The 17,104-nt window shown below is 44.5% G+C and overlaps 2 protein-coding genes across 2 annotated transcripts in view; both read left to right on the plus strand.

Moving 5' to 3' along the window:
- The window catches only part of LOC310876361 (adhesion G-protein coupled receptor F1-like), a gene marked incomplete at both ends in the record, with an annotated part of 35,172 nt that extends 25,884 nt beyond the window's left edge, over positions 1 to 9,288 (plus strand). The window contains one exon of the mRNA XM_083789888.1: positions 9,127 to 9,288. Within this exon, the coding sequence (XP_083646014.1) occupies positions 9,127 to 9,288 (162 nt within the window). The remainder of the gene's footprint in view (positions 1 to 9,126) is intronic.
- Positions 1 to 17,104, plus strand: part of LOC310876871 (adhesion G-protein coupled receptor F1-like) — a gene marked incomplete at its 3' end in the record, with an annotated part of 284,448 nt that overhangs the window by 26,365 nt on the left and 240,979 nt on the right. The window lies entirely within an intron of this gene.

Here is a 17,104-nt window from a genome sequence, read left to right on the forward strand (position 1 = left end):
ACAGTACAGTACAGTACAACGGAGTAGGGGACAGTACAGTACAGTACAGTACAAAAGAGTAGGTGACGGTACAGTACAGTCTAGAGCAGTACAGTACAGTCCAGCATACTATTCCCGCTAGGTTGCCACAATTGCGGCTTTCAAGCAACATGGCATACATATATATAGAAAGATTGCAACTTGCCCTGCTTGCTCTCCTACGGAAAAAAACCCAACACTAAAGCTAAATTCCAATACCCAAAATCTCGGCCACTCACTTACTCCCACTCGGTCACTCGGGCAGGTGGGGCGAAATCCATTCGGGGCGGAGACGTAGGTCCCAACCTATTATCTTCCGTCGTGGCTTATTATTCAATAGGTCGCGGTTTAAATATTAATTCGTCCCGACGGTTTAATAATTTGCCCCAACGTTTATTTTCGTCAGGGCTATTTATAAATCCGTCGGCGTTCGCAACGTATTTTATAATAGGTCGCGGCGGTTTGATAATAATTCGCCTCGACGGTTTATTTTTCGTCGGGGCGAATGATGAATTCGTCGGCGTATTACAACTCGTCGTGCCGTATTAATTAATACGTCGAAAGGGTGCATGCCTTTTGTGGAGAACCTGCAGGGCAGCAGGCCTTTTTACGCGCGCATCGTGCCCGGCGATCGGCTCTTTTGCGCACCGAAAAGAGCAGATCTACCCCTGGGTCCCCGTGGACCGCACGTGTGTGTGTGTGTGTGTGTTAGAGACCTGCAAGCCCGTACCGACGGGGCCCGGCCCGGCCCACCGAAACGGGCCGGGCCGACTTTGTCACTGCCCAACGGGCCCAGGGCCGGGCGGGCTCACGCGCCGTAATATTAATTTTCCGATGTGAATTTTACCCAGACTGGACTTGCAAGCACACTAAACGTGTTTTACATTCTATCTCTCTCGCTCCGCGCCTATACACTCTCGTCCTCTCTCTCTCCTAATTATTGTGCAGCGCAGCTGTACACACACACACACACACACACACACACACACACACACACACCGAGTACTATGTAAGTAGCCTATAGGCTACGGCTCTAAAAACATTAAATACTGCGGGAGCATTATTACCACACTAAACAAAGTTGGATTTGTACATTGCAGAAACTGCAGAATGCAGATACATAACGTAAGTGTTCTTATTATTGTCCGTCTACTCTGGGTTTTATAATGCAACGTGAGTCCGCGATAGCCGATCTGCAAGCTCACAACGCGTTGCGCTGATTGACAGTGCACGTGCAGCAGCTACTGTATGAAATTATATTTAAGTAGGCTACTATTTTAGGCCCGTGCAGGGCTCTAGTGTGTGTGTGTGTGTGTGTGTGTGTGTGTTTCTTTGTCCGCTGAAATAAACATAATATTCAACTGCGACACAGCGACCCCGTTAGTTTTTAACGGGTAGCGCACCTATACAGTCTGAGCGCGTGTGCTCCTATCCGTGTGCCTCCCCACCCACCCCATGTGGACCCTTGGGGGGGGGGGGTCCCTTTGCACTTTGTGTAGAAGCTGCGTAGCCTCATACTGAAAAAAAATACTATTTTACGCACAGCGCAAGGCAATGTGATTACGATCGTCCTTCTGGGGGGGGGGAGGGTGGGGGTCCCTGGGCGACCCCCCAACACAATAGATAACCTACAACAGGGATGTCAAACTCAAATACACAGTGGGCCAAAATAAAGAAATTGGTACAAGTCGAGGGCCGGACTGTGTTTCAACACACGGGCCATTTTTGGGGAGAGACCCCTCTCCCCAAAAGCTGAAAGTGAAAGTTGACCACAAGTGATATACTTTCACTGCTGATCAATAGTGAAGAGAAGACGCATGCTTGCGCTTGCGGGCCCTCGATACGTGACAATGCACTCGCAGTGCATTGTGGGACTTGTAGTATTATGGTGGTCCGTGCAATATACCAGAGGGCCAGTTCTAATACCAATTAAATATCATCCCGCGGGCCAAAGATAATTCATTCACGGGCCTGATTTGGAGGGAGGGCAGAATCCATTTCTTGCGACCTACCGTCACGACGGCCGTCGGTCCGTCGGGAGGTCCGTCGGTCCGTCGGGGGGTCCGTCGGTCCGTCGGTCCGTCGGTCCGTCGGGAGGTCCGTCGGTCCGTCGGGAGGTCCGTCGGTCCGTCGGGGGGTCCGTCGGTCCGTCGGGAGGTCCGTCGGTCCGTCGGGGGGTCCGTCGGTCCGTCGGGAGGTCCGTCGGTCCGTCGGGGGGTCCGTCGGTCCGTCGGGGGGTCCGTCGATCCGTCGGTGGGTCCGTCGGTCGTAACTCTGTCATTTCTCTACCGTTTAGGACGGGGGTGGTCTCATTTGAATCGTTTGGACCCCCCGGGGGCGTCTATGGGGGTCTCAAGTTTCGGGGACCCCTGGGGACCCCCAGGGACCCCCAAATGGTAACTCTGTCATTTCTCTACCGTTTTGGACGGGGGTGGTCTCATTTGAATCGTGTGGCCCCCCCGGGGGCGTCTATGGGGGTCTCGAGGTTCGGGGACCCCTGGGGACCCCCAAATTGTAACTCTGTCATTTCTCTACCGTTTTGGACGGGGGTGGTCTCATTTGAATCGTGTCGCCCCCCTGGAGGTTTCTTTGGGGGTCTCGAGGTTCGGGGACCCCTGGGGACCCCTGGGGACCCCCAAATTGTAACTCTGTCATTTCTCTACCGTTTTGGACGGGGTTGGTCTCATTTGAATCGTGTCGCCCCCCCCGGGGGCGTCTATGGGGGTCTCGAGGTTCGGGGACCCCTGGGGACCCCTGGGGACCCCCAAATTGTAACTCTGTCATTTCTCTACCGTTTTGGACGGGGTTGGTCTCATTTGAATCGTGTCGCCCCCCCGGGGGCGTCTATGGGGGTCTCGAGGTTCGGGGACCCCTGGGGACCCCTGGGGACCCCCAAATTGTAACTCTGTCATTTCTCTACCGTTTTGGACGGGGGTGGTCTCATTTGAATCGTGTCGCCCCCCTGGAGGTTTCTTTGGGGGTCTCAAGGTTCGGGGACCCCTGGGGACCCCCAAATGGTAACTCTGTCATTTCTCTACCGTTTTGGACGGGGGTGGTCTCATTTGAATCGTGACTTAGTTATGAAAAATACAGCATTAGCTTAGAAATCAGGACCAGCCAAACTATTGACTAGGGTCAAACTACTACAGGATGTTGTTGATCGTTCAACCGGAAGTGACTTAGGAATGCACTGCTCCTCCTTGTGGATAGGGGGAGAGCTGTCTTCCTGAGGGTGTTCACTCTCCATTCCTACATGCTGCCACTCCTACATTGACTTCTAATTGTCGGAATGGTGGTATGCTTCATATTTGTAAACATCCCACCATTCCGACAGAAAAAAGTCCCACCATTCCGACAGGGACCCGCGGCAGAAAAAGTCCCACCATTCCGACAGATCACTTTCACAACTATTTATTTATTTATTATTATTTATATTTATATTTATATTTATATTTATATTTATATTTATATTTATATTTATGTATTTATGTATTTATGTATTTATGTATTTATTTATTATTATTTATATTATTATTTTATTTATTTATTATTGTTTTTATTATTTTATTCATGGTTTATTGATTATAGTACAAATGGTTTACAACTATTTCTTTGTTTATTATTATTTATATTAATATAAATATTATTTATATATATATATATATATATATATATATATATATATATATTTATATATATTTATTATTATTATTAGTATTATTATTATTATTATTTTTATGGTTTATTGATTATAGTACAAATGGTTTACAACTATTTATTTATTATGTATTATTTATTATTATTTATTTATTTATTTATTTATTTATTTATTTATTTATTTATTTATAGTTGATTGATTATAGTACAAATGGTTTACAACTAATTATTTATTATTATTTATATATTTATTTATATATATATATATATATATTTTTTTTTTTTTCTTTTTTTTATGGTTTATTGATTATAGTACAAATGGTTTACAACTATTTATTTATTATTTATATTAATATAAATATTATTTTTTATATTCTTTATTTATTTAATTTAATTATTATTTTATTTATTTATTTATTTATTTATTTATTTATTTATTTATTTATTTATTTATTTATTTATTTATTTATTTATTTATTATTATTTATATTATTTATTTATTATTGTTTTTATTATTTTATTCATGGTTTATTGATTATAGTACAAATTGTTTACAACTATTTATTTATTATTTATTTATTATTATTTATATTAATATAAATATTATTATTTATATTTATTTATTTATTGACATTTTTTGTATGTTTTGCCTTTACATCACTAAAGTAGTGTATCATGTATCATGTCAGTGTCATGGTCAGTGTCATGTCAGTATCATGTCAGTGTCATGGTCAGTGTCATGGTCAGTATCATGTCAGTATCATGGTCAGTATCATGTCAGTATCATGGTCAGTGTCATGGTCAGTGTCATGGTCAGTATCATGTCAGTATCATGGTCAGTATCATGTCAGTATCATGGTCAGTGTCATGTCAGTATCATGGTCAGTGTCATGTCAGTATCATGTCAGTATCATGGTCAGTATCATGTCAGTATCATGTCAGTATCATTATATCTATTACGTTATGTGCTCGTCTTTTAATTATATTATGAGCTGATTACTACATTATGAGGTCAGATGTAGAGTTGCTGGCCGCCTCAGCTCCATATATGGAGATCTAGGTGATGATCCAGTCTTTTCAATGTATGGCTATCCAGGGTTTGATGAGGTCAGTGTCGGGATCTTATATCATATATGGAAACGGCCATATATGGTGGTGTGACGTGTCACGAGGCGTGACCATATATGGAGGCATGACACGAGGCGTGACATGACACACTTACTGACTGACTGACTGACTGACGGGAAATGCAGGTTTTCATAGTAAATTAAATGCATATGGTCGTGTGTCTGTGGTCTATGGTCTGGACATGGTGTGTGTGGGAAAAAGCACTTCCGGTCCCTCCCCTTGCGAAACTGCAGCTGGGTGCTATTGTCTTTATAAGTCCAATGAAACACTTCTTTGTAACGTATGGCCGCTGTAGTGTAGCGGTCTAATCTCTCGCCTCTAAATTTTTTTGTGTTGGGGCCGCTGGTTCGAATCGCGCGGTCGCAAGAAATGGATTCTTTTTTTTTTTTAATATATTTTTTATCCCACGATTTTGTAACCCATTTTTCACCCCTGTGTCAATCATCTATTGTGATCCTGGGCTCTACACACCCTCCGCCAAACTGGGGAGAGCAACGGACTTAACTCATGCTTCCTTCATGCTTGAGTGTCCAAGTTGCTCCTTTACACCTGACAGGGGGGAGTTTCCCTGGTTGGACATAGCGCGTGGAAGGAACACGTTATTCCAACCAGTTCCTTTCCCCTCCATCAGGTGCCCCGGCTGGCCAGGGGGAGGCAGTTTAGAGACCAGGATTACTGCATGTTTTTTGTGAGGGTACCTACCCTAGGGGACACGGGGAGAACATGCAAACTCCACACAGAAAGGCCCTTTTGCCAACCCCACCTTTGGGTATGGGCACTGATGACGCGGAGGAGGAAACACGCCGCCAGCACCCACAGCGCCCCGAGCGGGAATCGAACCCAGGACCTTCTAGCTGTGAGGCGACAGCACTACCAACTGTGCCACCGTGCCCCCGCAAGAAATGGATTCTGACCTCCCTCAAAACGGGAGGTAGAGAAATGACAGAGTTACCATTTGGGGGTCCCTGGGGGTCCCCGAACCTTGAGACCCCCAAAGAAACCTCCAGGGGGGCGACACGATTCCAAAGAGCCCACCCCCGTCCAAAACGGAGATAAATTACAGACTAACCATTTGGGGTCCCTGGGGGTCCCCAGGGGTCCCCGAACTTAGAGACCCCCATAGAAACCTCCAGGGGGGCGACACGATTCAAATGAGCCCACCCACGTCCAAAACGGTAGAGAAATGACAGAGTTACCATTTGGGGGTCCGTGGGGGTCCCCAGGGGTCCCCGAACCTCGAGACCCCCATAGAAACCTCCAGGGGGGCCACACGATTCCAAAGAGCCCACCCCCGTCCAAAACGGTAGAGAAATGACAGAGTTACCATTTGGGGGTCCCTGGGGGTCCCCAGGGGTCCCCGAAACTTGAGACCCCCAAAGATACCTCCAGGGGGGCGACACGATTCAAATGAGACCACCCCCGTCCTAAACGGTAGAGAAATTACAGAGTTACCATTTGGGGGTCCCTGGGGGTCCCCAGGGGTCCCCGAAACTTGAGACCCCCAAAGATACCTCCAGGGGGGCGACACGATTCAAATGAGACCACCCACGTCCTAAACGGTAGAGAAATGACAGAGTTACCATTTGGGGGTCCCTGGGGGTCCCCAGGGGTCCCCCGAAACTTGAGACCCCCAAAGATACCTCCAGGGGGGCGACACGATTCAAATGAGCCCACCCACGTCCAAAACGGTAGAGAAATGACAGAGTTACCATTTGGGGGTCCGTGGGGGTCCCCAGGGGTCCCCGAACCTCGAGACCCCCATAGAAACCTCCAGGGGGGCCACACGATTCCAAAGAGCCCACCCCCGTCCAAAACGGTAGAGAAATGACAGAGTTACCATTTGGGGGTCCCTGGGGGTCCCCAGGGGTCCCCGAAACTTGAGACCCCCAAAGATACCTCCAGGGGGGCGACACGATTCAAATGAGACCACCCCCGTCCTAAACGGTAGAGAAATGACAGAGTTACCATTTGGGGGTCCCTGGGGGTCCCCAGGGGTCCCCGAAACTTGAGACCCCCAAAGATACCTCCAGGGGGGCGACACGATTCAAATGAGACCACCCACGTCCTAAACGGTAGAGAAATGACAGAGTTACCATTTGGGGGTCCCTGGGGGTCCCCAGGGGTCCCTGAAACTTGAGACCCCCATAGACGCCCCCGGGGGGTCCACACGATTCAAATGAGACCACCCCCGTCCTAAACGGTAGAGAAATGACAGAGTTACGACCGACGGACCCCCCGACGGATCGACGGACCCCCCGACGGACCGACGGACCCCCCGACGGACCGACGGACCCCCCGACGGACCGACGGACCTCCCGACGGACCGACGGACCCCCCGACGGACCGACGGACCCCCCGACGGACCGACGGACCTCCCGACGGACCGACGGACCCCCCGACGGACCGACGGACCCCCCCGACGGACCGACGGACCCCCCGACGGACCGACGGACCCCCCGACGGACCGACGGACCCCCCGACGGACCGACGGACCTCCCGACGGACCGACGGACCCCCCGACGGACCGACGGTCGCGACGGCCGTCGGTCGCAAGAAATGGATTCTGCCCTTGCTGATTTGGCCCCCGGGCCTTGAGTTTGACATATATGACCTACAAGGACATATGAATTTATATACAAGGCTATATTAATTTAGCCAATCATCAAAGCTCACCGCGCTCGTATATAGTCTGTCTGTCTGTCTGTCTGTCTGTCTGTCTGTCTGTGTCTCAATGACTCGCCTTAGGCGGATAATATAGATATGTCTCTGTCTCTGCGTCTCTAGAGCTATAACATATATAGCACACATGTGTGCACATGTGTGTGTGCACACACACACACACACACACACAAACACACACGAGATTCAGAATTCAGAACAGAATGCAGCGGCGCATGCTTAAAATAAACAGATCTACAAGCTCATAGTGTACCATAGCGTACATACCAGCGTACTTACGTTCAATAATAATTAGCATGTATTTTTATTAACGAAAAACATAAATACTAGCCTACTATTTTATTGGTCTAGTTCAGTTGTTTGAAACAAAATGGTTGCTGCTTCTGATTAGTTATTAACTTTACTAGACCAATTTAAAATAGTATTAGATGTTTTTCGTTAATAATAACTTATGCTAATTATTACTGAACCACCAACAGGCATGATATGCATTTATAGGCATAATAGGCCAGTGGCCCCTGGCGACTCCATTTTGCGCAGTACGGCGCAATCACAGCTCAGTCCATTTTAATATCATAGCACTCACTTATCTATAATCAAATCATCTACTTGTACTCATGGCTAACAGGGCTTGGGCACTACCCTATATATTTTTAGGGTTAATTTAGTAGGACCCGATTTTTTATTTCATTCAGAGGGAGAGTCATGGTATTTTACATATAGTGAAACATACATTTCATGATATCCTTCATCGTCTTCATTTCTTTCATAGTTAAATCAAATGCTAAGTGGTCTATTGTCTAAAAAAAACACACACACAAGCAACAGTATAGACATCTATTCATCATTATTTATTTCAAATCAAAATACAATGTAATGCACGCACGCATGCGACACACACACACACACACACACACACACACACACACACACACACTAGAGCCCTGCACGGGCCTAAAATAGTAGCCTACATAAATATAATTTTATACAGTAGCTGCTGCACGTGCACTGTCACTGAAGTCGCTGACCCAACGGCCAACACACACATGCACGCACTGTTCAACTGTTTGTTGAAGAGACACATTTTCGCTGAATGAATAGAGCTTCAGAATGATAAAGTAGCCTATCTAGCCTACTTATGTGAAAGTGAAAGGACCACAACAAGCCACTGGCTTTATTGCGTTGTGTGATATAAGCATAATAAAAGTAGGATATAAATTAGGCCGGCTATATTGTGCGCACCTCAAAAGCTATAGTTAATTTATCTCTGTGCATGCCTGAATGCACAGACTGCTATGAATTACGGTGACAAAAATGTATTTATTTATATGTGGACTGAACTGAATATGAAAGTCAGAGAGACTATAACTAATTCCTGTTATAGTGTCCGTTATTTGCAAAGACCGCGGAGGAGGACTGACTGTCGGAGGAGGGGGGTGATTTATACGTGTGCGCATCCTGGCGCTTATTCACTATTTCAGGAATGAATAGCCTTGCCTTGCACATGTTACCAATACATACACATTGGCCTCGGACCCTCGGTTACATGTACAAAATGATGAATTGTCTATTCTGTAGACTGTATACGGCTCTGTTCGGAGTTCCAGTGATCCAGCTGTGTGACACTGTATTGTTCCACCACAGTATGGCGTGCACACGCTGATCTGCCTCAGTAATGCGACCTCCACACTGCCGACAAGCGGCGCCGCCGTCTGGCCAGGGAACGCCAGCAGCGCCACCACCAGAGTCTCACAGAGGACGCCACGGACCAGCAACTCTACATCTGACCTCACTGACACCCAATAGTTTAAGTCCTGCTTCTCAACTGTGCCGTATTAAGACGCTCGCTCTTTAGGGCGAGCTCGCTTCTCGCTCAGGGCGTTTTACTGGTGCTATTTAGTCATGCTCAAAAGTAAAAATCACACCCGTGTGAACTGAGTTGTGCAACTCCCCTCTCTCTCCCCCCTCCTCCCCCCCTCCTCTCTCTCTCTCTCTCTCTCTCTCTCTCATTAGCAGGCAACAGTACAGCACTATCTCTCTCTCTGGCACAACAGCGCCCCTACTGGTACTAATAGTCATACTCGTGCTCATTAACACATACATAGGCGGACACATAGGTGAACACATAGGCGGACACGGACATTGCTGTTCTTTGGAGTGGTTGCACCACTCAAAAAATATTTTTAAATATTGCCTATAAAACATTTCCTATACAAAAAAGAAATGCCGTCATATAGACTCTGCCTAGCTATTATTCATAGTAAGTAGACTTTCCGAGCCATGAGGCCCATAGGGCAGGAGCCTACAGTATCTCCTGTTTCTGTAGCGTGAGGCAGCTTGATGTACAAGGACACCCCCTGGACATGACGCTAGTATGTCGCAGGGACTTACCCCCAATCCAACCCTTGATGCTGAGTGTCAAGCAGGGAGTCCCATTTTAGAGTATTTGGTATGACTCGGCCGGGGATTGAAACCCCGACCTCCCAGTCTCAGGGTGGACACTCTAACTACAAGGCCAATGAGCTGGTTAGGGTTAGCTAGTATTCATGCTAGCTTTAAAACTGTGTGTTTTACTGTTTTATACCAGTATTCTTTGTAACATGGCAGCAACAATAATAACAATAATTGTTATAATACAGTGTATAATATTGATCACCATTTCACTTCTATTCCCTGTAGCATTACTAGACGTGACTGACTATGAGGTGGATGTAGAATTAAATGTGACTGCTGTGGAGACAGTGGAAATCCTCAAGACCCTTCTGGAAAATTCCAACTTTTCCCTATTTCTTGGTCCAGCTGTGAATGTCTCAGACATTAATATAACCACAGGTAAAATCATCATCTACTACTACTACTACTACTACTACTACTACTACTTACATTCTACAACAATTACATTATTTTATTTTGTTATGTGATTTCTTTATCAGTGTGTTACCCAAATGGCTCCAGTTTCCAGTGCAGGTGTGAGGAGCAGTTTGTCTGGTCATACAACAACTGTATCACATATGGAGCCTGTGACATTATCACTGGTGACACATGTGGATGTATCAATGGCATTCCTTCAGATGGACAGTACTGCCAGCCAAAGCCAGGTTTGAACTATTCATCATTAAATTAAACGTAATAATGCCGTCGCTACCTATACGCGCAATACGCACTGCGAATAGTAGGGCAACACGCCGAGGGGGACAACTAAATGTGCCAAAAAGTGCCAAGTGGGCCCTCATAATAGCAAGTTTCTCTGTGGCTCTGCCGCATAATAACGAGCGGCCGTGTATGCATCCTCGCAAACGGCGAAAATAGCCGATCTGAGGAATAGCAGCACTCTCGTTTGGAGGAGGGGACAGCACAAATATATTATGCGAGTAGGGCAACCAAATGGTCAGCTACGTCCCTTACTGTACTGTATATTGGTTACACTTGTATGCAGTTTAATGACCAGTGAATCCACAATGTATCATTGCCCAAGCTTATCCAATCAATGGCATGGTTATCTTATCTAGTCAATGTCCTTCACAAAAAATTAAGCCTACCAGCCTGCCTTCGATTGGATAAGCTCAGGTAACAACAAATACCAGATGATAATTTGTTTACTACATTGGCAATTTGGCATCATATTGTTTATGCGTCTGCTAAAGCGCTGTATCTCAACATTGGGTATGGACACTTACAGGACTGCAACTTGAGGCCCCTTTTCCACCATGGTTGAATCAGTTGCGTTCTTTTTACCCGCCTAATTTTGAACCAAATTAATTTGTTCAGATCCAGAACCAAAAAGACTTGTTCTTCCCCAGAAGTGGGAACCAAAATGGGCGTGTCACTTCTCTATTCAGGTTGGAAGATACAGAGCAGATATGATCTAAACCATCATAAAGAACGTAACCTCTTTGGACACTCAGAATAGCCAAATGGCATTAAGTAATAAGACCTGGTACTTAAGACACGCAAAATACAGCCCAGTGACACAATAAACATGACAGAAGTCAATATAACCTTCATAGATAAGAATATAGTATGTTTTGAGTTTCTATTATTGCACATCAGTTGACTTTTAAAGCAAAAGCAAGGTACACATAATCACATTTAAGAACATCATCAAGAAGATTGTGGTTTATATGACAAGAGTTGGTTATTTATACTGACAAACTTCTGTAATCAAATGACTTTTTGTGTACTATTCTGCGGACCACAGAACTACCACAACTCTTTCTTACTCACTTTCTTACTTATTTTTCCTCTTCCCAGCCCCGTGTGCTCCATATAATGTTACTGCCAGTCTGGTGTGTCCCAACTCAACCCATGTGACCTGGGTAGGAAGCCCCAGTGCCACAGCTTACAATGTGACAGCGGTGGGCCAGGATGGACAAGTACATAACTGCAACACCAACAGTACCAGCTGTCAGATACCCAACATGCACTGTGGCCAGAACTATACCATCACAGTGACACCATATGCTGATTCATGTGCTGGGAATCCCAGCATTCCTTATCAGTTCATTGCAGGTAAAGTGCAGAAACTAGACTTAATTTCTAAAAACTATGTACTATTAGACTAATTAAACACTTTGAACATCATCAAGAAGATCGTGGTTTATATTACAAGAGTTGGTCATTTATACTGACAAACTTGATTCCCACAGTATGCCTAATGGATAATTAACATCTGACACTTACTGTAATTGTGTAATCAAATGATTTTTTGTGTACTATTCTGCGGCCCACAGAACTACCAGAACTCTATGAATACATAGTTGAAGTTGAGATCAGCACTGTTGATGTTGACGTGTTAAAGCAACTGAAGGACATCGTGGACAACACTAGTCTTCCTATAAGAGTCAGTGACTCAATAAACATTACAGAAGTCAATATAACCATCATAGGTAAGAATATTCTATTAAACTTTGCAATTAATTTAGAAGTTGAAGGAAAATAAAATGGTGCCCTTTGGGAAATACCATACATGCGAACGATGCTAGTCGGGAACAATGCAAGTTGGAAAACATGCCCCCCCAGTTATGCAATACCCGTTGTATATACAATAGAGTTGTTCCTGTCTGTCTGTCTGTCTGTCTGTCTGTCTGTCTGTCTGTCTGTCTGTGTCCCTTTTATTATTATTATTAAGTTGTATGTTGATTGAAATGTCAGTCTCAAGTACTGTTCCTAAATATTCTATGTGAAGCATTGCATATCGAATCTGAGAACAGGTGAGAAGATGTTCACCAAAGGCGCCGTAATTCAGATTTTGATGTGTTATAGGTCATAGATATGGAATGCACAATTGAGTAAAGGGAGGAAGGAAGAAATACGTTGCTCCATTTCTCTTTATTAATTTTGAGATTCAAATCATGGTTATTTACATTTTGCTTCATTATATCTTGAAGCCCAGTTAGATTTTTTCTTCTCAGCTCAACACATTATTGCTTTAATCATGCTTAACTTTGGAATTGTCTTCTCTTTGTAGTGCCATGTGTTGCTACCAACATCTCTGTAGCTCCTGAATGTATCAGCAACAGTGCTGTTGTGTCCTGGTCTGGCCACAAAGGAGCAGTACAGTACTATGTTTCTGCCTCAAGTAGTCAAGACAATGCCACCTGCCTGTCCTCTGAACTTCATTGTACTCTTACAAGCATCATGTGTGGCACCACCTACACTGTAGACGTTAAGGCTATCAATGGCAACTGCTCCAGTGACCCGAGTCCGGCCTTGACATTCAGCTCAGGTATGAGATGGAGAACATTACACGCATGCTCGCACACACACCCACACCCACACACGTGCGCACGCACACACTTCTTGTAAACCTGTGATGTGACAAAACGATGATTCTGATTAACTTTCCCAATCTTTTTCTTTCTCTTCCCAGCCCCATGTGCTCCATATAATGTTACTGCCAGCCTGGTGTGTCCCAACTCAACCCATGTGACCTCACTGACCTGGGTAGGAAGCCCCAGTGCCACAGCTTACAATGTAACAGCGGTGGGCCAGGATGGACAAATACATGACTGCAACACCAACAGTACCAGCTGTCAGATACCAAACATGCACTGTGGCCAGAACTTCACCATCACAGTGACACCATATGCTGACTCATGTGCTGGGAATCCCAGCATTCCTTATCAGTTGATGGCAGGTACAGAGCGGGAACAAGACCTAAAAACGATTTAGTATAAGACTATTTCAAATATTCTCCTCGTACTTTGGGTTCAGTTCAAGGAAACATGAAAGAGAATAAACATTTATTTTTCTTCACTTCTTACCTCTAATGTCTCCAGGTCCCTGCCCACCTAGTAATGTTTCTGTTTCTACATTATGCGGAGTTAGCAACGTGTCCTGGTCCCCTGACACAGGAGCAGACATGTACATAGCAACAGCAACAACACATGATGGAGACATCTACACCTGTGACTCAGGCAATGCAAACTCCTGCTCTTTCACTGATCTAGACTGTGGTGAAAACTACTCTGTCACTGTTGTAGCTGTGGACAGAGGTTGTCACAGTCAACCAAGTTCAGCTGTGGAACTGAAAACAGGTGAGATGATGGTCACTAATCCTTTTCTTGACTTGTTGTGTCATAAACTTAAATTGATTAAGTGTCTTAAAATCTAGATTAAGATCAATGCATGAATTGAGTGAAGGGAGGAAGGATTGAACATGTTTGCCACCCCCAAATTTAAAATTATTTAAGAAATATGAATACAAAGAAAACACTTTGTTTTGCCCATTAATATAGTCTTTTCCCCCACTTCTTCTATGCGAATCAGAGATTCAAATCATGTTGTGACAAAATTGTCAAATGTTTGTCATTGGTTTCCTTAAGTTCATATTTTCTTAATGTAAAGATTTTCTCCTCAATAACAACACTCCCCTCGCACCTATTTCTCTTCCCAGCCCCGTGTGCCCCAGTGAGTGTTAGTGCCAGTCTGGTGTGTCCCAACTCAGCCAATGTGACCTGGGTAGAAAGCTCCAGTGCCACATCTTACAATGTGACAGCAGTGGGTCAGGATGGACACATACATGACTGCTCCACCAACAGTACCAGCTGTCAGATACCCAACATGCACTGTGGCCAGAACTATACCATCACAGTGACACCATATGCTGACTCATGTGCTGGGAATCCCAGCATTCCTCTTCACTTTAGTGCAGGTACACAGAGAAAACAATATGTACTAACTATAAAGGTGCAATTTTGGGAAGTTGAAAGTGTGGTTGCATTGACACGAGTCCCGAGGAATCCACTGGGAACTGAATTCTGTCTTACCATTATATATTTAATATATAATATTATATAATATATTGCGATATCATGTGAAGCATGACAACAGTGACAACAGTCACAGTGTGTGAAACATGAAAAAAAATCTCGGACCGAGAACAATAGTGTGTTGCCTATAGCAACCACACTAATATGACTAAAGACTATGCACTAATATGAACAATCTACAACAGACTAATTTGATAGTCTAATTAAGATGCTCAGCATACGTTTTGTACTTTTGTTTGATCAATTGAAGCACAAATGAAAGAGAATAATCGTTCTTTCTCTCCACTTCTTCCCTCCATCTCTCCAGGTCCCTGCCCCCCCAGTAATGTTTCTGTTTCTGCATCATGTGGAGACAGCACTGTGTCCTGCACCAATGTTTCAGGAGCAGACATGTACATAGCAACAGCAACAGCACATGATGGACACAAACACACTTGTAACTCAAGCGTTGCAAACTCCTGCTCTTTCACTGATCTACACTGTGGTGAAAACTACTCTGTCAGTGTTGTAGCTGTTGACAGAGGTTGTCACACCGAACCAAGTTCAGCTGTGGAGCTGAAAACAGGTTAGAAGATGTTGATCGAACACTATAACATGACTTATTAGGACATTTTCCCCTCTGAGTCGATTTAATTATATTGAATGGTTAAAAACATCTATGATTTAGTCCATGAAATTAGTAAGTGGAGGAAGGAAATATTAAGTTTACCACCCCACAATGTAAAATCATTGTAGAATTGGGAACACAAATAATACAACATGATTCAGCTAAATGTATTTCTCATAACTTCTTGCTCCATGTCCTGTCACTGATTTGGAGATTCTAATCATAATAATTTACATTTTCTACATGAGATCTCAGAGCCTGCCCAGATATGTTTTATTTTCTCCCCCAATGTTCCATCCTCATATTATTTCTGTATAATGTTTAACTCTGTATCCGTCCTTTGCAGTGCCATGTGTTCCTACCAGCGTCTCGGTAGCTCCTGACTGTATCAGCAACACTGCTGTTGTGTCCTGGTCTGCCCGCAAGGGGGCAGTACAGTACTCTGTTTCTGCCTGGAGTAGTCAAGGCAATACCACCTGCATGTCCTCTGATCTCAACTGTACTCTTACAAACATCACGTGTGGCTCCAACTACACTATAGATGTAAAGGCTATTAATGGAAACTGCTCCAGTGACCCGAGTCAGACCCTGACATTCAGCTCAGGTAAGACATGGAGAACATACTGTATGTATGCACACCAAAGACAAAAGACAATGTAATGCTGTTTTTGATCTCTTGGATCTAATCATGTTCACTTCAGAAAGATTTATGTGGAATGAATAGAATCAAATAGTTTGGTATGACTTATTTCATGAGTGAATTTGTTTATGTTACATTGGAAGAATAAGGAAAGAGAAATTCAGTTACTTAAGTGTTTGATCCTTCCTTCTTATACAGTATTTTCTTAATGTGAAGATTTTCTCCTCAATAACAACACTCCCCTCGCACCTATTTCTCTTCCCAGCCCCGTGTGCCCCAGTGAGTGTTAGTGCCAGTCTGGTGTGTCCCAACTCAGCCAATGTGACCTGGGTAGAAAGCTCCAGTGCCACATCTTACAGTGGCTACGTTTACATGAGCAGTTAAATCCCCTTTTCATTCCGAATAGAAGTTCAATCCTATTAAACGTTGTTATGTAAACACCTACAAAAACTTACATCCGAATCAAAACGCTCGATGCGATCTAAAAACCATTCCGATGTCACTGGCCGGATTACTCCGATGTTCAATGTGATTGAAAGAAAATTGGACTCATGTATACACTGCTTCGGATGTAAATTAATTCTGGTCTTTCTGAGCATGCTCATTTCCATTTCCTCATATCCAAGGCGCGCCGAGGAGTTTGCACATAGAGCGCGTTATTTCGTGCATTTTGTGTGTGTGTGTGTGTTCAACGGTCTCTCTCTCACACACTCTCTCTCTCTCTCTCAAAAATAACGAGCGACCCGATACAATAATAATCAGTGTGTTGCGTGCCCTGGCCGTGCTGTAGATAATAAAGTAGGCTACACATAAAAACGAGATGATCACCTTCCCAGCGGAGAAGGGGAGCCGCAGCAGGTGGGGAAAAAAAGACGGTAAACATTGTATGTCCGTCCTTATCCAAGCAGCAGCCTCAAAACTACTGCGGAATGAAATGATGGGATTTCAAAGTGTCGTCTTTCGTCTGAAAGTCACAATGAATGAACTGCCTATATTTTATGTGTCCAACAGATGGCGTAGTTTCACGTGAATTAACATGTATCATGTCTTCTATCCAGGGGGGCAGTCAGCCAGATATTTCGTGAAGCCTCATTTGAAATCGGT

This window comes from Protomyctophum parallelum (assembly GCF_964188405.1).
Source record: "Protomyctophum parallelum genome assembly, chromosome: 19".
In the NCBI taxonomy this organism is placed as follows: domain Eukaryota; kingdom Metazoa; phylum Chordata; class Actinopteri; order Myctophiformes; family Myctophidae; genus Protomyctophum; species Protomyctophum parallelum.